General features: G+C 36.6%; 1 protein-coding gene across 30 annotated transcripts in view; it reads right to left on the bottom strand.

The window, feature by feature from the left end:
- The window catches only part of ABI3BP (ABI family member 3 binding protein), a 262429-nt gene that overhangs the window by 14412 nt on the left and 229484 nt on the right, over window positions 1-18533 (bottom strand). For all 30 annotated transcript variants that reach the window (XM_082654463.1, XM_082654466.1, XM_082654485.1 and 27 more), the window contains 2 exons: window positions 16292-16501; window positions 11648-11756 (listed from right to left, as the gene is read on the bottom strand). In XM_082654463.1, coding sequence (XP_082510589.1) covers window positions 11648-11756; window positions 16292-16501 — 319 coding nt within the window. The remainder of the gene's footprint in view (window positions 1-11647; window positions 11757-16291; window positions 16502-18533) is intronic.

Below are 18533 nucleotides of genomic sequence, written 5' to 3'. Positions count from 1 at the left end.
GCACATGAAACTTTCTTCAGGATAAGTCATCTGTTAGGCTGCAAAACAAGCCTTAATAAATTTAAGAAAATGGAAATCATATAAAGTGTATTTTCTAACCACAATGGTAAGAAAATAGAAATCAGTTAAAAGAAGAAATTGGAAATTTCACAAATATGTGGAGATTAAACAACAAACATGCTACTGAACAACGAATGGGTCAAAGAAAAAAAATCAAGAGTAATCAAAATATATCTTGAGGCAAAGGAAAATGAAAAGACAACATACCAAAATTTTGGAATGCCTCAAAAGCAATTCCAAGAGGGAAATTTATAGAAATAAATGCCTACATTAAGAAAAAAGAAAGATATCAAATAATCAACCTAATTTTACACCTCAAGGAATAAGAAAAAGAAGAAAAAACTAAGCCCAAAGTTAGTAGAAGGAAGGAAATAACAAAGATCAGAGCAGAAGTAAAAGAAATAGGGACCAAAAAACAATATAAAAGATCAACAAAACTAAGAGCTGGTTTTTCATAAAGATAAATAAAACTGACAAACCTTTAGCTACAGTAACTAAGAAAAAGAACTCAAATAAAATTAGAAAATCAGAAATAAAAGGAGACATTACAACTGGTGCTACAGAAATACAAGGGATCATAAGAGACTACTATGAACAATTATACACCAACAGATTGGATAACCTAGAAAAATGTATAAATTCTTAGAAACATACAACCTACCAAGACTAAATCATGAAGAAATAGATAATTTGAATAGACTAATTACTAGGAAGGAGATTGAGTCAGTAATCAAAAACTTCCCAACAAACAAAAGCACAGGACCAGATGGGTTTACCAGTGAATTCTAGCAAACATTTAAAGAAGAATTAACACCAATCCTTCTCAAAGTCTTCCTATAAATTGAAGGGGAGGGGGGAACTCCCAAACTCATTTTCTGAGGCCAGCATTACGCTGATACCAAAGCAGACAAAGACACTACAAGAAAAGAAAATTATAATCCAATATTCCTGATGAAACATAGATTCAAAAATCCTCAACAAAATATTAGCAAACTGAGTTCAACAATACATTAGCAGGATCATAAACCATGATCAAATGGGATTCATTCCAAGAATGCAAAGATGGTTCAACAGCCACAAATCAATCAATGTGATATACCATATTAACAAAATGAGGAATAAAAATCTATATAACCTATATGAACTCAATAGATTCAGAAAAAGCATTTGACAAAATTCAGCATTCTTTCTTGATAAAAACTCAACAAACTTGGTACAGAGGAAATGTACCTCAACATAATAAAGGCTTATATGACAAGCCCATTGAGCTAACATCATACTCAATGATGAAATGCTGGAAGCTTTTCCTCTAAGATCAGGAACAAGACAAGAATGCGCACTCTCACCACTTTTATTCAACATAGCACTGGGAGCTATTAGTCAAGAGAAGGAAATTAAAAGATGCCCAGATTGGAAAGGAAGAAGTAAAACTTCTATTTGCAGATGATGACATGACATTATATGTAGAAAACCCTAAAAGCTCCACCAAAAAGCTGCTAGAACTAATACATTTGGTAAAGTTGCAGGATGCAATATTAATATATAGAAATCTGTTGGTTTTCTATATACCGAAAACAAACTATCAGAAAGAGAAATTAAGCAAACAATTTACATTTACAATAGCCTCAAAAATAATAAAATACTTAGGAATAATTTTAAGGAGATGAAAGATCTGTACACTAAAACCTTTAAGACACTGATGAAAGAAATTGAAGAAACAACAAATAAAATGAAAGATATTCCACATTCATGGATTGAAAGGATTAATATTGTTAAACTGTCAGTACTACCCCAAGTGATCTATAGTTTCAATGCAATCCATATCAAAATTCCAATGGCATTTTTCACAGAAATAGAAAAAAAATTTCTAAGACTCATGGAATCACAAAAGACCCTAAGTAGGCAAAGCTGGAGGCCTCACATGTCCTGATTTCAAACTATATTACAAAGCAATAATAATCAAAACAGTATGGTATGGACATAAAAAAAGACACATAGATCAATGGAACAGAATAGAGAGCCCATACATAAACCTACATGTATATGGTCAATTAATTTATGACAAAGGAGCCAAGGATTCACAATGGGGAAAGGTTAGTCCCTTGAATAAATGGTGTTGGGAAAACTGGATAGCCACATGCAAAAGAATGAAGCTGGACTCCTATTGTATACCATGCCTAAAAATCAACTCAAAATGGTTCAAAGACTTGAACACGAAACCTGAAATCATAAAACTCCTCAAAGAAAAAATAGGTGATAAGCTCCTTGATATCAGTCTTGGCAATAATTTTTGGATCTGACTCCAAAAGCAAAGGCAACAAAAGCAAAAATAAATAAGTGGGACTACATCAAACTGAAAATCTTCTGCACAGCAAAAGGAAACATCAACAAAATGAAAAGGCAACCTATAGAATGGGAGAAAATACTTGCAAATCATATATCTGATAAGTGGTTAATATCCAAAATATATAAAGAACTCACAGAACTCAATAGCAAAAAAGCAAATAACCCAATTAAGAAATGGGCAAAGGACCTGAAAAGACACTTTTCAAAGGAAGACATACAAATAGCCAATAGGTACATGAAAGAATGCTCAACATCATTAATCATCAGAGAAATGGAAATCAAAACCCCAATGAGATATTACCTCACACCTGTTAGGATGTCTATTATCTAAAAGACAAGAGATAGCAAATGCTGGTGAGGATGTGGAGTAAAGGGAACCCTTGTGCACTGCTGGTAGGAATGTAAGCTGGCACAGTCACTCTGGGGAACAATATGGAGGTTCCTCAAGAAATTAAAAATAGAACTACCATATGACCCAGTAATCCCACCTCTGGGTGTATATCCAAGGAAATGAAATCATTATCTTGAAACGATATCTGTACTCCTATGTTCATAGCAGCATTATTCACTCTAGGCAAGGTATGGAAACAACTTAAGTGTCCATTGACAGAAGAATCGATAAAGAAATTATGATGTGTGTACACACACACACACACACACACACACACATACAGTTGACCCTTGAACAATATGGGGGGTTACAGGTGCCAATCCCCCAAGCAGGTGAAAATCTGAGTATTGCTATCTCTGCCTCAAAAATGGAGGAATTGATAAATGACTCACCCAAGGGCAAGAAGCTGAAATAGTTTGGATAGAATCAGGACTCAAACCCTAATTCTTTTGATTCTGCATATTATGATCTCTAATCAAACACAAACTTTAGTCAAAGATCTGTAAAATGAAAATACAGGTACTGTATTTATTGAAAAAAATCCACATGTAAGTGGACCCATGCAGTTCAAACCTATGTTGTTCAAGGGTCAACTGTATGTATGTATGTGTATACACACACACACAACGGAGTGTTATTCAGCCTTAAAAATGAAGTAAATCCTGTCATTTGCGATAACATGAATGAAACTGGAGGGCATTATGCTAAGTGAAATAAGCCAGGCAGAGAAAGACAGAGTTCATGGTATCACTTATATGTGGATCCTTAAAAAAAAACGTCAAACTCATAGAAACGGAGAGAGTAGAAAAGTGACTGCAAGGGCTGGGGTAAATAGACGTTGGTAAAAGGGTACCAACTTCAGTTGTAAGATGAATAGGATCTGAGGAGCTAATGAATAACATGGTGACTATAGTTGAAACACTGTACTGTATAACTGAAATTTGCCAAGAGATTATAATTTAAATGTTCTCACCAATTAAAAAATAGTAAATATATGATGTAATAGATATATTAATTAATTCAGGGGGAATCCTTTCATAATGTATATCAAGTCACGTTGTATGCTTTAAGTATCTTATAATTTTTTCATCAATTATACCTTAATAAAGCTGAAGAAAAGAACAAAATTATTGAAAATTGTTGCTTCTGGCAAATAGAATTTAGGAATAGGAACGAACTGCTTTGTAGTATTTGAGCTTTAAAACCACGTACATGTTCTTCTGATAAAAATGAAAATTAAATTTAAAAAGCTATTTCTAAGACCTACTTCATCAAAATGAATATCTAAGTGGAGTACAGTCCAGGTGACAGCTGCAGTCAAGCCTTTGGGCCTTGTAGAGGACAAGCCAAATGAATAGCACCCCTGGCAGAAGCCATGCCTGGTTTTGCCCAGATAGGTATGGATCCAAACAAAAACAATTTTCCCGGCTGCCCTATCAGAAAGCAGCATGGCTCTGTGGTTAAGGCCATGGGTTTTGGAGCCAGAAAGAGTTGGGTTCACAGCTGCACTAATGTGTAACTTTAAGGTAAGTAACTTAACCTCTCTGAGCCTCAATTTCCTCAAGTATAAAGATGAGGATAATAATGGTATTTGAGAGGATACTATCAATTATAGTAATTATAACCTCATAAGGGTATCAAAGTATCTGTGAGTTTCTTATGAGGATTAAATGAGATGATACATGTAAAAGCAAGGTACCAGGCACACAGTAAGTCATAAATATTCTCTAGTATCATATCTCTAAAGAATGTTTTTAAAGGTGCTTCTATTCTTGGGGAATTTGACACACACTGCCATAGAACTCTCAAGGTAGAACTGTTCTATGTCCACATACTTGCTTTTGTGTTTGTAAAGGTTATAAGAAGGGCATCTGTGGTTCACGGGCAAAACTGACAGAGATAGGGAAGCTCCGACCTGTGGGATCTAGCCTGAGGTAAACCTCCAGGTCTGGTTAGGGCAGACACTTCTCCCCACCTCCCCTTCCTTTGCTCCTCTCCATAACGATTTTCCTCTATTTTTACCCATAACATACAGCTGAAGTATAGTTTTCATTAGTTGATAAACAAAAGCTCATAAACCTCAGGCAACCACTTTTTATATAGGAAGTGCCGCCCCCCCCTCCCCGTAGCTCTTTGTTGGTTTGAATTGTTTTGTTAGCTGATTGGCCCCTAGTGTCATCTTGAAATACTTGGGCCCCATTCAGGTTGGGTTTCAGTCAGAGGGAAAGAAAGGGAAGAGGGGAAAAAGAAAAAAAAAAAAAAAAAAGAGTAAGGAGCAGTGGAATAGGGAAATCAAATCAGTCAGTTCTCCAAGGACACTGCAGGGTTATGGAAAGCATTTCTGGATACCTGCCATGTGCAGGCATTGTGCTGGCCTGGGAATACAGATGAGAAGCAAAGGGCAGAGCTTCGGAGATACTTCGAGGACAAAATAAGCCTAAATCGGACAGAAGGGAGAGGAGCCGGGCATCAGCAGGCATCAGGGATCATTAATTAGCTGCCCAGTAGGTCCTTAGGGACATTTCTTTTCTCTCCCATTTCTGTGGGGGGACACACAAATTCCAGATCTGGGCTGCACTCTAATTCTGTAGTGTTGCTATGAGTATCTCGCACCCCCTCCCTAGATACTGAGGAGCTCAAAGTGAAAAGGAATAAAAAGCAGCCGCATAGCACAGGGAGATCAGCTCGATGCTATGACCACCTAGAGGGGTGGGATACGGAGGGTGGGAGGGAGACGCAAGAGGGAGGGGTTATGGGGACATATGTATACATAGAGCTGATTCACTTTGTTATACAGCAGAAGCTAACACAACAATGTAAAGCAATTATACTCCAATCAAGATGTTAAAAAAAAAGAATATGGCAATATGAAAAGAAGAATTGCTCTTTTTAGAGACTAGTGGAGTTCCGTGCTCTTAGCTGTTCTTCTGCCTGATGAAAAGTTGCAAACCTGAGCAATCAACTCAATTTCTTCCTTCTTTAATGAGGAAGCAATTATTCTTCTGCTGCTCAGACCTACAGTAAAACTAAATAAAATGCCCAATGCTCTGGCAGCTTATTTTATTCCTTTCTACAAAGCCGAGGAGAAGAGATATTGTAAGTTAATACAGACTGCAGAGACCAGAATTTCACAAAAACCATATGAATAAGGGCATAATGGCCATTCCACATACCTGGTTTGTTCAATCAGATTTACAGTATACAAGAAGTTGCTGCCTCTATTCCAGTTTATTTTTAGTGCCAAGGTTTTATTAAGTCAAACAACATAAACCAATGGTCCCAAACTATCTTTGCTGTCAGCTACAGGAAACTTTGGTAGGTTTTAGTCTCAGAGGAAGAACTGTTCTCCAGAATCCTCCCAAACCACAGACGACAGTTGAAGTACTTGAGCAGGTTAAGTGAACTTGATTTATCTTAATTCTCAGACAGAGTGCCTTTTCCATAGGAAATCGCTAGACCACATGTATGTCTAGCACACAAAGTGGATTCTTCAGTTTTTTAGCCAAGCAAGGAGACACATGGTCTCAAATAATTTGTCTGACAACAAATCACAGACCACAGACATCGATTCAAAGCAAAAATGCTTTATCAGGACAATTCTACTTGCTGTAAGATGGACCTAGGTTTTGGTTTTATTTTCAGTTCCAGTTTTCCCACTGATTCTGTGCATGGCTTCAGATAGCATAAGATTACATCATTTTAGAGCTGGGAGAGATTTCAAGATCAATTAGTCCACACTTTGTGTCCTTTTAAGCAGTGGTGCAACACAATTTTTTAAGCCATATACTTTATCATTTCTTCCATTCACGGAACTAAATATAATCATAGTGGTCTTTGCAAACAAAGTAGTTGGCTCCGGACAGGAGAGGCTCTTCTTAATATTTTTCTTTTAGTTCAACAAGAGCCACACAATGAGGTTTCATGGGGAAAAAAAATAAGTGGAAAATAAATATTGGAGAGTGGCCTAGATGGGTACTGATTCAGTGGACACTAACATCTCTACATTTTCTTTGTATTTTAGGGGCGGGGGTGAGAGAGGGATCCTCCAAAGAATGTGATAGAGTTGTGCCACAGCCTCTTGCCTCTGTTAACAGATCTCCTGCTTCACCTGACTAAAACAGCTCTGGCTGCCCAAACAGCCCCTCTTCCCTGCGTACATCTGTCACCCCAGCTGCAAGAAGCCATCAGCAAGACCGGGCCTGTCCCTGCTGTGCCGCCCTGGGAGCTGCACCCAGGCTCCTCAGGGCAGCCAAGCGGCTCCGTTTTCTAGAGACAGAAGCATCTCACGCCAGGTGTGCAGCTGAACTCTCCCAGCAGCAAGACACCTGCTGGATGGTCCCATACTGTGGGTTATTTTTTGAGCTTCTGCAGAGTAAATAAAATTTGGCTAAGTTGTTAAAAATGGGCAGGGAGACGGTAGCATCATTGACTGTCTTTTTGATTCTAGAATAGTGTGTGAACACTTAGAATTTTTATTCCCAAAAGCCCTGTAGATCTATTTTCTCTGCCTTGATTCTCCTGGATGTTCTAACACCAAGCTCTACTCCACCTATGTCACTGTGTAACGATTAGCCAGTAATTATCACCTGTTTTTAGAGCTCCTGTTTTTAAGTCAGGACAAATGATGGAAAATGCTACTAAAATAAATTCTTTATATGTGTCTCCTAGAATTAGAAAAAAGCTAGATATTCTTTCAGAATTTATTATCTTCCAGCTTTTCAAACAGGGAATTCCAGAACCTCATGGGGGAATTTTAACAGCTATAATTCAAAGTTTGCTTATTTAGGGAGTTTACTATGTATTTGGACTCAAAATTTTCCTCAAGTAATGAAATGTGACTGAAGTCATTCTTTATAGCTAATAAAAACCACCTGCTAACTGCATCCTGTACATACTTCCTCTTTATTTTACAGGGAGTCTTTTATTAACATTAATCTTGGATCATGGTTGGGGTAGAGAAGATACAATAGAAAGGAACGTTGCCTTAACAACGTAAGACAGTATGAAAAAAGCTTGCATCAAAAGAGCCAACAAACCTACATTGGGGAACTCGTAGTTTTATTATACTTGCTGTAGCCTTGCTGTCAGTAGTAACTTTGAAGACTACTTATATTTCACCTAAGTTGTGCACGTGGATTTCACGTGGAATACTACTGTTCTTTCTTTTCTTGCCGGCCTGCTTCATGCCATCCTATCCCTTACTGTCAAGTTCTTGTCTCGAGTATTCCAGGAGGCTTTCTCTCCTCTTCTAAATTGCAGAACCTGGGTGTAAGTCCTACATCGGCATGTTCTTTTATTCTGTGTTATGATGTTTCATGGGTGTTAGTTTTGTTTCCTCAGGTAACTTTAGGCTCAGAAATCTCAAAGTAAATGAAATGATTTGACTTCACTTTATTCTTCCTTGGTTATTTGACTAATAGGGGTTTCAACACATAATTTTAATATTTCAGCTCAAAACATTTCTGCCCATTTGACAGATTAATCTCCATCATACCTCTGAGAGTGCAGAATATATTTACAAGCTCAGTGGGGGCTGGGATCTACTGAACTACTAGACCACCCAAAGTTTCCCATGGCATAGACTAAATAATTTTCATTAGAAAATTTACATCCATGTGTGTTACATTTGTCCCCAGTGTGAGAATGTTCTTTGCTTCAAACTACTGATATACAACTTTTAAATCATGACCCATTAGGGACTATCAATATAAAATCCTGGTCAAATCACATTTATGAACATTAACAGTCTTTATATCTGAATGGATTTCATTTTATTGTACCGAACTAAAAATAACATTAAATAAGCCACATACAGACATGCATAGTGGCCCCAACTTTATGCCAAGTTGTAAAACTTGGCATGGAGTTCTCATTACAGGGATTCCTAATCTTAGTTTAGTACTGCTTTTTCCAAAGACAAATCCAGAAAGGGCTTCCTTTGGGTTTTGCTCATCTTGGGATAAGGATAGGTTGCAGGAGTCCTCCTTAGAAGGTACACTGATGACAGACAGCAGAGACAAGCAAGACACATAGGAGGAGGGTGGGATAAAGAGGACAAGGCTGTAGCTGAGTCTGAAACAATTACAACCAGAAGCTAGATGTGAACCCCATGACCTGATCGGTCCTGTGATTCCAGAATGAAATCCAGCTCAGCCCAAAGGCACGTTTCTCTTATGTACCTATTTGACCAACTAGGTCAGATGCCAGAATGGTACTCATGAAAGAAATTAACAAAAAGTTCTTTTAGTTAGATTTGTTCTACCAGCTGCTATTCATTATAAGTAGCTCTAGTATCAAAAGTGATTATTCCAACTAAATGAAAGTCAGAATGAAAATGAAAATGAAAGTCAGAGCAAGGCACTCCCCAGTTACCATCCTTTAGGATCTCCCCATCACTTGACCATGTTTCTTGATCTGGCGCAGAAGGCCCTCCCTAACTTGGCTTCTGCTTCTCTTGGCTTCTACGGCTTCTGGCCACTTTTCGCCCCTCACACTGGTGAGGGCTTTTCGCTATTAGTATAGCGAATACTAATAGTATAGTATAAAATATAATAATATTTTATAATAGTATAAAATAATAATGTTAAAGCAGCCCATTATTATCATTCAAAATGGTTATCACTTTTCACCCCTCACACTGGTGAAAACAGCCCGTTATTCACCACACACAACCGTGCCATTTCGGGCCACTGCTCTGACATGTGCTATCCTCCCTGACATTCCTTTCTCTTAACAGTCACTTAGCTGGCTCCAGTCTACTCCTCCTTCAAGCCTCAGCCTAGGGGTCACCTCCCCCAGGAAGTGTTTCCTAATTTCCCCACACTTTGCGACGTGCCGCCCACTCTGGGCTTCTGTCGCCCCTGGTGCAGACTTCTACCAGAACTCTCACCACTTTGTGTAGAATAATCGGTCATTAGCGACCTACTCCACTAGCCTCGAGCTCCTCAAGGGCAGGTACCATGCTTACTCCTGTTTGTAGGCACAACACCAAGCACAGGGCTGAGCACATTGTTGGCACTCAGTAAATGTTAGCTGAATGCAGACCCCAACCTTTTACCAACAAATCAGGTTTAAAAGGTCACTGGCATTATTCTACCTCTGATTATGAGCTAATAGGTGCACTGTGAAATCCGAGAACAGCCTGATTCAGAAAAGGAATACAATGAACATTTAGAAATTGGATGCCCTTCAATGTACTTTCTGCATACTACACAGCTCACTTTTTCTTAAGTGGAATAAAAAGCAAGAAACTGCAGAGAAAAGCCAAGTTTTGTAAGCCCAAATCCACCTATTAAAAAGTCCAAATTAAATGACCTTTTCTCTTTTACTCTTTCCTTAAAATAAATTATAGGCTCTCTCCCTGTTAATCTTGCTAAGGAAACAGAACCAAGATCATCAAATGGGCTTTTACTGAAATATATGCTTATTTTGGCTAACTTAATACCTTCAAGAAAATGAGCAGTTGCAAAATTCTCCATATTACAACTCAGAGAACTTAAAAGAAGAAAACATACACTGCTGGAAAAGTGTCGTTTTTGCTGTATAGGACTACGGTTTGTATACAGCAAACCATCTATAATGAATTAGATACTTCCTTTTCTCCTGAAAAGATTAGAAAAGTCTCCCTGCTGTCAGAGCCCAAAGAGGCTCTTCTGGGTGTCACAATCAATACCCAATTCAATTCAGTCACATGACAGTGAAAGATACAAGAAATAAAACATGAAAAAAAAAATCTCTGATGCTGAAGTTCCAGTCTTCACCTCCACTGATCTTTTTCAACACTGAGGAACTTTATCAAGTTATGAAATACTCAATCTGGAAAAACTCCTGATTGTGTGAAAATTGATCTATGTTGCTTGGGATACTATAACTTAAGATGTCAGGGGTGTTTTTGTTTTATTTTATACTGAAAGTATAGACAGTTTATCAGACAATGTTTTGGAGCTTGAAGGAAGAAATCGATTTTTCACAGAGAGTGAAATTTAGTCCAGAAATGAATTTAGCACATTGGCTTTATCATGGAAATGCTTGGCTGTATCCATTTGAGAATCTCCTTGAGCAATACATTTGATAATTTAGCCACGTAAAACAAAACAAAAACAAAAAACCCCTTCCCTACTACATTTCTAGAAATGCCTAAGGCCCTTATTTTTCTTGAAATAATAAAATGAACTGATAAAATATTAGGTATTTTAGATTTAAAAAGGAATCACAAAACTATACAGCAAGATAAACAACCTGGTATCAATGTGTAGTAAGGAATGCCAAGAAAAGTTGTTTATTATTGAACAATTGTTAATATTATATATGTCCATTTTCAAAAATCTATTCTCATTGGTCTATATTAAAAAGACCCAAAAGCAAAGGGTTACTGTGTCTGGGACTAGTCTGTAGCTATACTAAGCATTAACTATTACAAACTTTCACCTACATTTGTCCCATGGCTTTTGTTTCCTTGCCCCCTCCCTTCCAGCATGCCAGGCAACTTCTTCTGTGCTTTCAAATCTAGTTTACACCATCCACACTCCAGTTGTCTCTGGTCTATAGACTTTTCCTCCTCTAAATTTTGGTATTTAATATCAATGTTTGATATTAATGGCCTTCTATCTTTCAATGTTCCCAGCTGTACTGTTAACTTACAAGACCATCTTGTCAGCTCTTGTATCCCCACCAATAACTTGCATATTTGTAAACCATGACTCTAGGGGTATCTAGTGCTGTGTATGGAAAGCCAAAGAATGAAATGCAAACTAGACCCTCCCTTAAGATAGAGAAGGGTGATGTCATTTTACTCCTTTGTTATGATTTTTGCACTCTCAGAATTCACCTGTAATAGCACTGGTGGCTCACCTTGTGTCTGGTTTTAGATTTTCTACTGTGGAGAAGGTTTGATTTGTAGTTTGAATGGACTTGTTCTTCCCACCGAATGACCCATTTTCTCTGGATATAACTTCATATTCTGAAAAGCAAAAAAAGCCAACAGATACTTGTCTTTATGCTCTGGTGGACTGAATGTTCTCGAAGCTAACCGCATAACAGAGTCAACTCTCACAAAAGTGAGCAACAAGATTGCAGGTCTAGAGATGTATTGATCGTACACATTAGCAACTTCCAACTGGGGACTGTCAGAGGATGATGAAGGTCCCAAAGCATTTGGGGAGTTGCTCATTGACCATTTCTGTTTTCTCTTTACCAGAGCAGCAAAGGTCTGGTAACTATGAAGACTGTTGATGCTCCTATGGTAGCGTTGGTTATGGATAACCTATGATTTTGTTAGGTAAGTCGGATCGTCTGCCATTGCTGGAAAGCCCAGTGTGGCTTTGTAAAAAACATTGTATGAGGAGCGGAGTTTCAGTAGAAGCACATTTCCTGTTCATGGGGCTTCACAATATAGCTGGGAAAAACGTCACTGACTACATGGTACTGCTGCAAAAAACTGAGTTGAAAACCACAGCAGCAAATAACAGTTAATCAAATAATGAACAATGAACTATACTTTTCTATAGTTCATTATTTTGAACTACAGAATGATGGGATTTTGATACCTACTGCTTATGTAAGTTACATAAATTTTGTACATACTGCTAACATATACCCCCTTGATAATTATCTTTGAATTAAAAAAATTATGCCCTTGAAGTCTGCATGGAGATCTGCATAAATTTAACTTAAGGGCAGGTGTCTATGAACTTGTAGGGCTAATCAAAAGAAAGAGACTTTCAGAATAAGAGAATATAATTTACTAATTTACTTTCCCTGCTCTCAGTTGGGGTTCAGTTTAATGCATGTGACAAGATCACACAGAGGGTTAAAAAAATCGAACAAAAAACAACAACCAACCAACCAACAAAACCCTACTCAAACACAGCTTCATCAGTATGAAGAAATACACAAGTGGTGGGCATCAGGGAAAGTGGGAAGGTTGCAAAGGAGCTGGCAAGTTACTGGGGATTTCTGCTGTTAGCACTGAGACTAAAGGTAGGAGATGGATATCGGAAATAAAACTGAAATTATAGAGTAACTCATGGAGACTTATAATCACCAATTTTAATTTGGGAAGGATCTTTACTGGTGAATTTTAAAAAGCCAAAAAGGAGGATCACTTTTTCTGAGTAATTTCCTATGACCATCCTTTTGAAAATTTGAAATTAAACTGGAAGGCAATGGTCATTGTATCTGGACACATTAGTGCAGCTATTAAAGGACTAATGGCCCATATTTAAGATTCCTTCCTCAGACTCTGCTCCCAACCTATGTCTCAGCTGGCTTTCTATTCTAAAGGAGTGTGGAAAGAGAGAGAGAGGTAGGATCCCAAATTCAATTATGTTCGTTTTATATCTTCCAGCTGTGAAGGGACATTTACTAGAAAAAGATCAGAGTAATTAGAAAGGAAGTAAAATTGATTTTTAAAAAATGGAAACTGCATGACTTAATGGGAAGAGACAGACCAAGCCACTTGCCTGGATCTCAGTCTCAGTTTTACCATCTGTAAAATGTCCATAGTGTCTCTTCATAGTGTTGCTTGTAGGGATTAAAGAAGGAACATATGGAAAGTGCTTAATAGTATTTTGCATGTATTTTGCTCAACAGGTGGTACCTATTATTATTATATCTTTTATTATTCCTTATTATCCCCGAGTTGTGTTTTGAAACTAGGATCACAAAAATTTGAGAGATTCCAATTGGAAAGATTCAAGTGCTGCTTAGTCACCAAAAGAGCAATTTATATGACAGTCCAGCTGGTTATCCATGAAAGCAATCACCTTCAAAAAACATCTTTGTTTGGGTCATTCCTCATCGACTGTGTGATATTCTTTGTAATATCACCTTAGCCTTTTAGTATACTTCAACACTTAGAGCACATCTTTTATAATTTTCTTTTGACTCAAGTTTTAAATGTTAATTTAATACTATTTTTGTCCTGAAAGACTGGAGTTTTCAAAATGGATCTAGAAGTTACCTTCATGATTAAAAAGATATTTAGAATTTTTCTCAGAATTCTTGTCTTAGAATGTATATATCTTTCCTTTTTAATGCTTCAAAGTGATAATAGCTTTTCATAAATCCACGAACATTATAAAAATCTACCACCAACAACAAAAAAGTATGTGTCAATATTTCTTATTTTAAATAGGGGATTTAAAAAAATAATTTCATTAACAGTAAAGATATAAGAAAATCTACAAAGAACTGACACAATAATTGGTCTGTTTTTTCCCCCTCAGAGGGTTTTATTGCCCTATTATGAGATAATTCACTTAGAACATAATTATTATAAATATTGGGAACATCACTATCTGGTCAATACAGCATGAAAATAACAAATGGTGATACTACTCTCTGTTAAGTCTTATACTCACAATAAATTGATAGCAATAAGAATTATTATTATTATAAATTAAAAAACCCTGAAGTTCAAAGAGGCTAATTATAGATCCAAGTTGCATTATCTAGAACACAGTTGGTCTGGGATTTAAATCTATGTCAGCATGCTCTTGATGTATCAGAAAATGATACCTTATAAGTAATTTAAGTTGTCCAAGGACCCAGGCTGTGGCCAATCTCTATGGTGTACCTATTTCTACTTTAGTGTAGAAGGGATATGGAGAAGCATCTGAATTTGGATGCATTTACTAGAGGTGAATACATGCCTATCAATTAAAAGAAAGATTACTGACAGAAGTCAACCTGGGGAATGAAGAATATGTTTCACTCTTTTTTTGTTATCTTTCTTAATTCTTTCTTGAAAAACCATTTCCAGTGACATGAGAATTAATCTCTGTATTATCTGAGCTGCTGGTTTATAAAAGATTACATTTGAAATCAAGTGGTATTTAATGGAACACTAAAAATAAACAAAAATGGAAAAAAATAGAACAGATCATTAGGGCATATGGTCCAACATTGAAATATAGACTGAGTAATGGTTAAATATGGACTTATTTCTATTTATAAAATATAATAGTTATAGATGTGGTCCTTATCCATGAAAATGGTTATCATAAGTCCAGTATCTAGTGAAAGATCTCAAGCAGACCGTTAACATTTAATAATAAAAATAATGTTATAAAACTAGTTGGTAGATAAAGTATATCCTATTCATGATTCTTTGAAATTACAGGTTTATATAATTTAAAAAAGTTACATGATGAAAGGAAAATCCTACTTTAAATAGCTAAATCAGATACTATTGACATACCCAAGTGAATATGTATTAGATTATTAAACAGATTAACCAATTCCAACTTGATGTCCTATATTTTTAAGGCAAGTGAAATTTTATAGTTCATTTGGTCTTGTGAGAATGAAGCCTCAGACTATCACAGGAACTCTTCATTAGCACTGCATATGGATTGAGAGTTTTCAACTTTTTAATACATGTAGATAATCAATACTTAGAGATTGATTTTTAGATATTGGGATGATAATACCTACTGGTGTAGTTCCAAGTAAAGAAGCAAGACTAGTCAAATCCCCAGGAACCACGGGCAGTGGCTGGTTCTTTCTCAAAACAAAGGCAAGCTTTGCATAAGAAAGGAAATTCACAAAATATGGTTAAAAATTTAAAAAGCCAGCTAAGCAAAGATAAGCTGCTTACACTGGAAGTTGCCCAGACCAAACGGTTTTGTCTGAGGAGAAATAGCTACTGTTTTCTCCTTTATTCATAGAAAACTTTTTTGGCAGATCCTGAGTCTCCCCACTCCTCACCTTGCCCTGTGTACCCGCTCTCTACTTTTCCTGACAGCCTCTTAGTGGGCAACTCTATTCTGCCTACCCACCCCAGGCACATGGTGGCGGGGACATGAGCAGCAGGAACCTTGTGTCCTCACGCTGTTTGCTACATCCTCTAGCTGATTTGGGCTGTTAGTCTTTCCACCCCTCCCCTCTACTTTGACTATCCTGTTCACTACAGAGAATTTAAATCCCATATAACAAATTCAAAGAATGACTCAGGGTTTCTTATTTTTCACAGTCATTTTTAGAGAAATTGGATGAGTGACAGCAGAATCAAAATTTCCTGAGATAAGCAGAAAATTGACCAAATTAAAACAATTTTCCTAAAATGATTGAAATAACTTTTAGCCTGCTTGAAAATTCTAGGTCAATCTAGAAATTGGGATGGTGAAAGGAAAACAGGTTTAAATCTTATCAGCAGTGGCAACTTCCCATATGTGATCTGTGATTTTCAGGTAATGAAAAGACTAGATATACCTTCACATTGTGAAAAACAGTTCTGAGAGGAGAAGGAAGGTATGCAACTTAAAGAGATCTGCTAAATTAACAGGGAGACCATAACCAGAACAAAGATGATCTTTTCGCATCTTATGATACTTTTAACAATCATGTACCACAGGGACAGCAGAACTCTGCGGGGACTTGCTGTTCCTAAGATATGCCTCGCAGGCCACAGTTTGAATCAAGGTACCACATTCCCAATGCATCGCACTATCAATGCTTCCCACCGTAGTGACGGTCCATGTGTCATGATCTTACCAGTGACAGTGTCATTGAGTGGCTTATCCCAGTCCAAGATGACAAAGGAGGGACACCCTTCCACAGTGACAACAGTGAGGTTGGTAGGTGGGTTCTGCGGTGGGCTGGTGGCATTCCCTTCTGTGGCCTCCTCTTTGGGGAATCGCTTGACAGAGTCAGTGATGGAGCAGGGCCTGTTGTCAGGCTTTTGGATATACCTCACGTGAGGACCTAAGACAGAGAGGACATTGAACATTTTTTTTTTTTGAGCTTGGAAAAAAGGTGGAGGTGAACTCATAAATAAAATTATCTGTTTGAGGACATTTGATCTAATACTATAAGCAGATGGATGAAAGCAATGATGTGGATGGTTTGAATTTGTGAAAATCCAGAACCCTATCTTTGGGATACACGATATGGATGTTATTGTTGATTTACTTTTCTAAATAGGTTTAGTTTATGCTAATATCCAAAAGTAATTTGGTCTCCCTGAGTGTGGTTTAAACTGCATAATTTATGGAGCATTGGAAACAGTGCTCAAAAGGGTCTTGTCTCAGTACTGGGGAATGATTAACTTTACACTAAACACAGTTCTGGTCCCACCTAATAAATCTTAAAAGCTTGACTCAAAAGGATCAAGTGGTTTCAAGTTATTTAAACGGCATCCCAGAATAAAATACAAGAATATTTTAGGAATAAAAATATTCCCAACTGGATAAAATAAACAGGAAGATATTACCCATAATGAGGAGAAAAATAAATCATTTGAAGCCAACCTGAAACTTGGATAGCTGTAACAATCATCAGACAAGGACAGTAAAACAGTTATCATCACTATAATCCACATGGTTGAGAGTTAAGAAATGGAAGCTCTAAAAAAGACCCAAATTAAATTTCTAGACATCTTTAAAGGAGGCAGACAAGAAAAGACATGCTATACATAGAACAACAAAGAAGGATTATGGCAGATTTCTCATCGGAAAGAATGCAAGTGAGAAGGCAGTAGAGCAATGTATTTCTCTACTAAAAAACAAAAACCAAAACAAAAAACCTTATCATCTAGAATGCTATAACTGGTGAAAATATCTCTAAAAAAAACAAAGCAAAAGGACAAAAAAAAAGCAAGATACTTTTTAGACATATAAAATCTGAAAGAATTCATGACCAGCAGACCCACTCTACAAGAAGGATTCAAGAAAGTCCTTCAGGTGGAAGGAAAATGATGCTGGATGGAAATATAGCACTTGAAACAGTAACTACATAGGTAAATATACACAGTAGTTTTCTTATTAAATTCTCTCTGAAAGACAATTTGTTGTTTAAACAAAAATATTAACAATTTAGTGTGATGTATATAACATGTAAAAGTAAACTATAATGACAATAGCCCAAAGGCCAGGAGGAGAGAAAAGCTGCTATACTAATGTAAAGTTCTTACACTATTTGTGAAGTTGTAGGATATCACTGGAAGATACTGTGGTAAGTTAAAGACACATTCTATAAACCCCAAAGCAATCACTAAAATAACAAAACAAAAAAGTTATAGGAGTAGGACAACAAAAAAAGATAAAATGGAATCATAAAAATAGTCCAAAAGAAGGCTGAAGAAAAAGGAAAGAGGGAACAAAGAATAGATGGGACAAATAAAACACAAATAGCAATATGATGATAGACTTAAACCTAACCATATCATTCGTCATGTTAAATGTAAGGTTCTAAACACCCAAAATAAAATGCAGAGATTGTCAGACTGGGTGAAAAAGCAAGATCCAACTATATGATACCTATAGGGACAATATTTTAAACAAACAGACTAACAGGTTAAGAGTAAAAGGATGAAAAGAAGAGATACCATGATAACACTTATCAAAAGAAAGCTTGAGTGGATATATAAATATCAACAAATTAGATTTTAGAGCAAAGAATATTACCATAAACACAAAAAGGTCACTTCATAATAATAAAGGACAAATTCCTCAGGAGTTTATTACAACCCTAAGTAATTTAGGTCTATATCTAAATACAGACCTTTAATATACATGTAGCAAAACTTGATAGAACTGTTAAGTAGAAATAAATTCACAATTAGAGCTAGAGATTTCAGTACTCTTCTCTCATTAATCGACAGAACAGTAGACAGAAAATCGCTAGGGATATAAAAGAATTGCACAATACAACCAAGCAAACTGACCTAATTGACATTTTTATAGAATACTTGTTATGGACTGAATTGTGTTTCCCTAAAATTCCTATGGTGAAGACC

The sequence above is a fragment of the Grampus griseus genome, assembly GCF_964374135.1.
Source record: "Grampus griseus genome assembly, chromosome: 5".
Lineage (NCBI taxonomy): Eukaryota > Metazoa > Chordata > Mammalia > Artiodactyla > Delphinidae > Grampus > Grampus griseus.
This window is presented reverse-complemented; position numbering and strand designations above follow the sequence as displayed.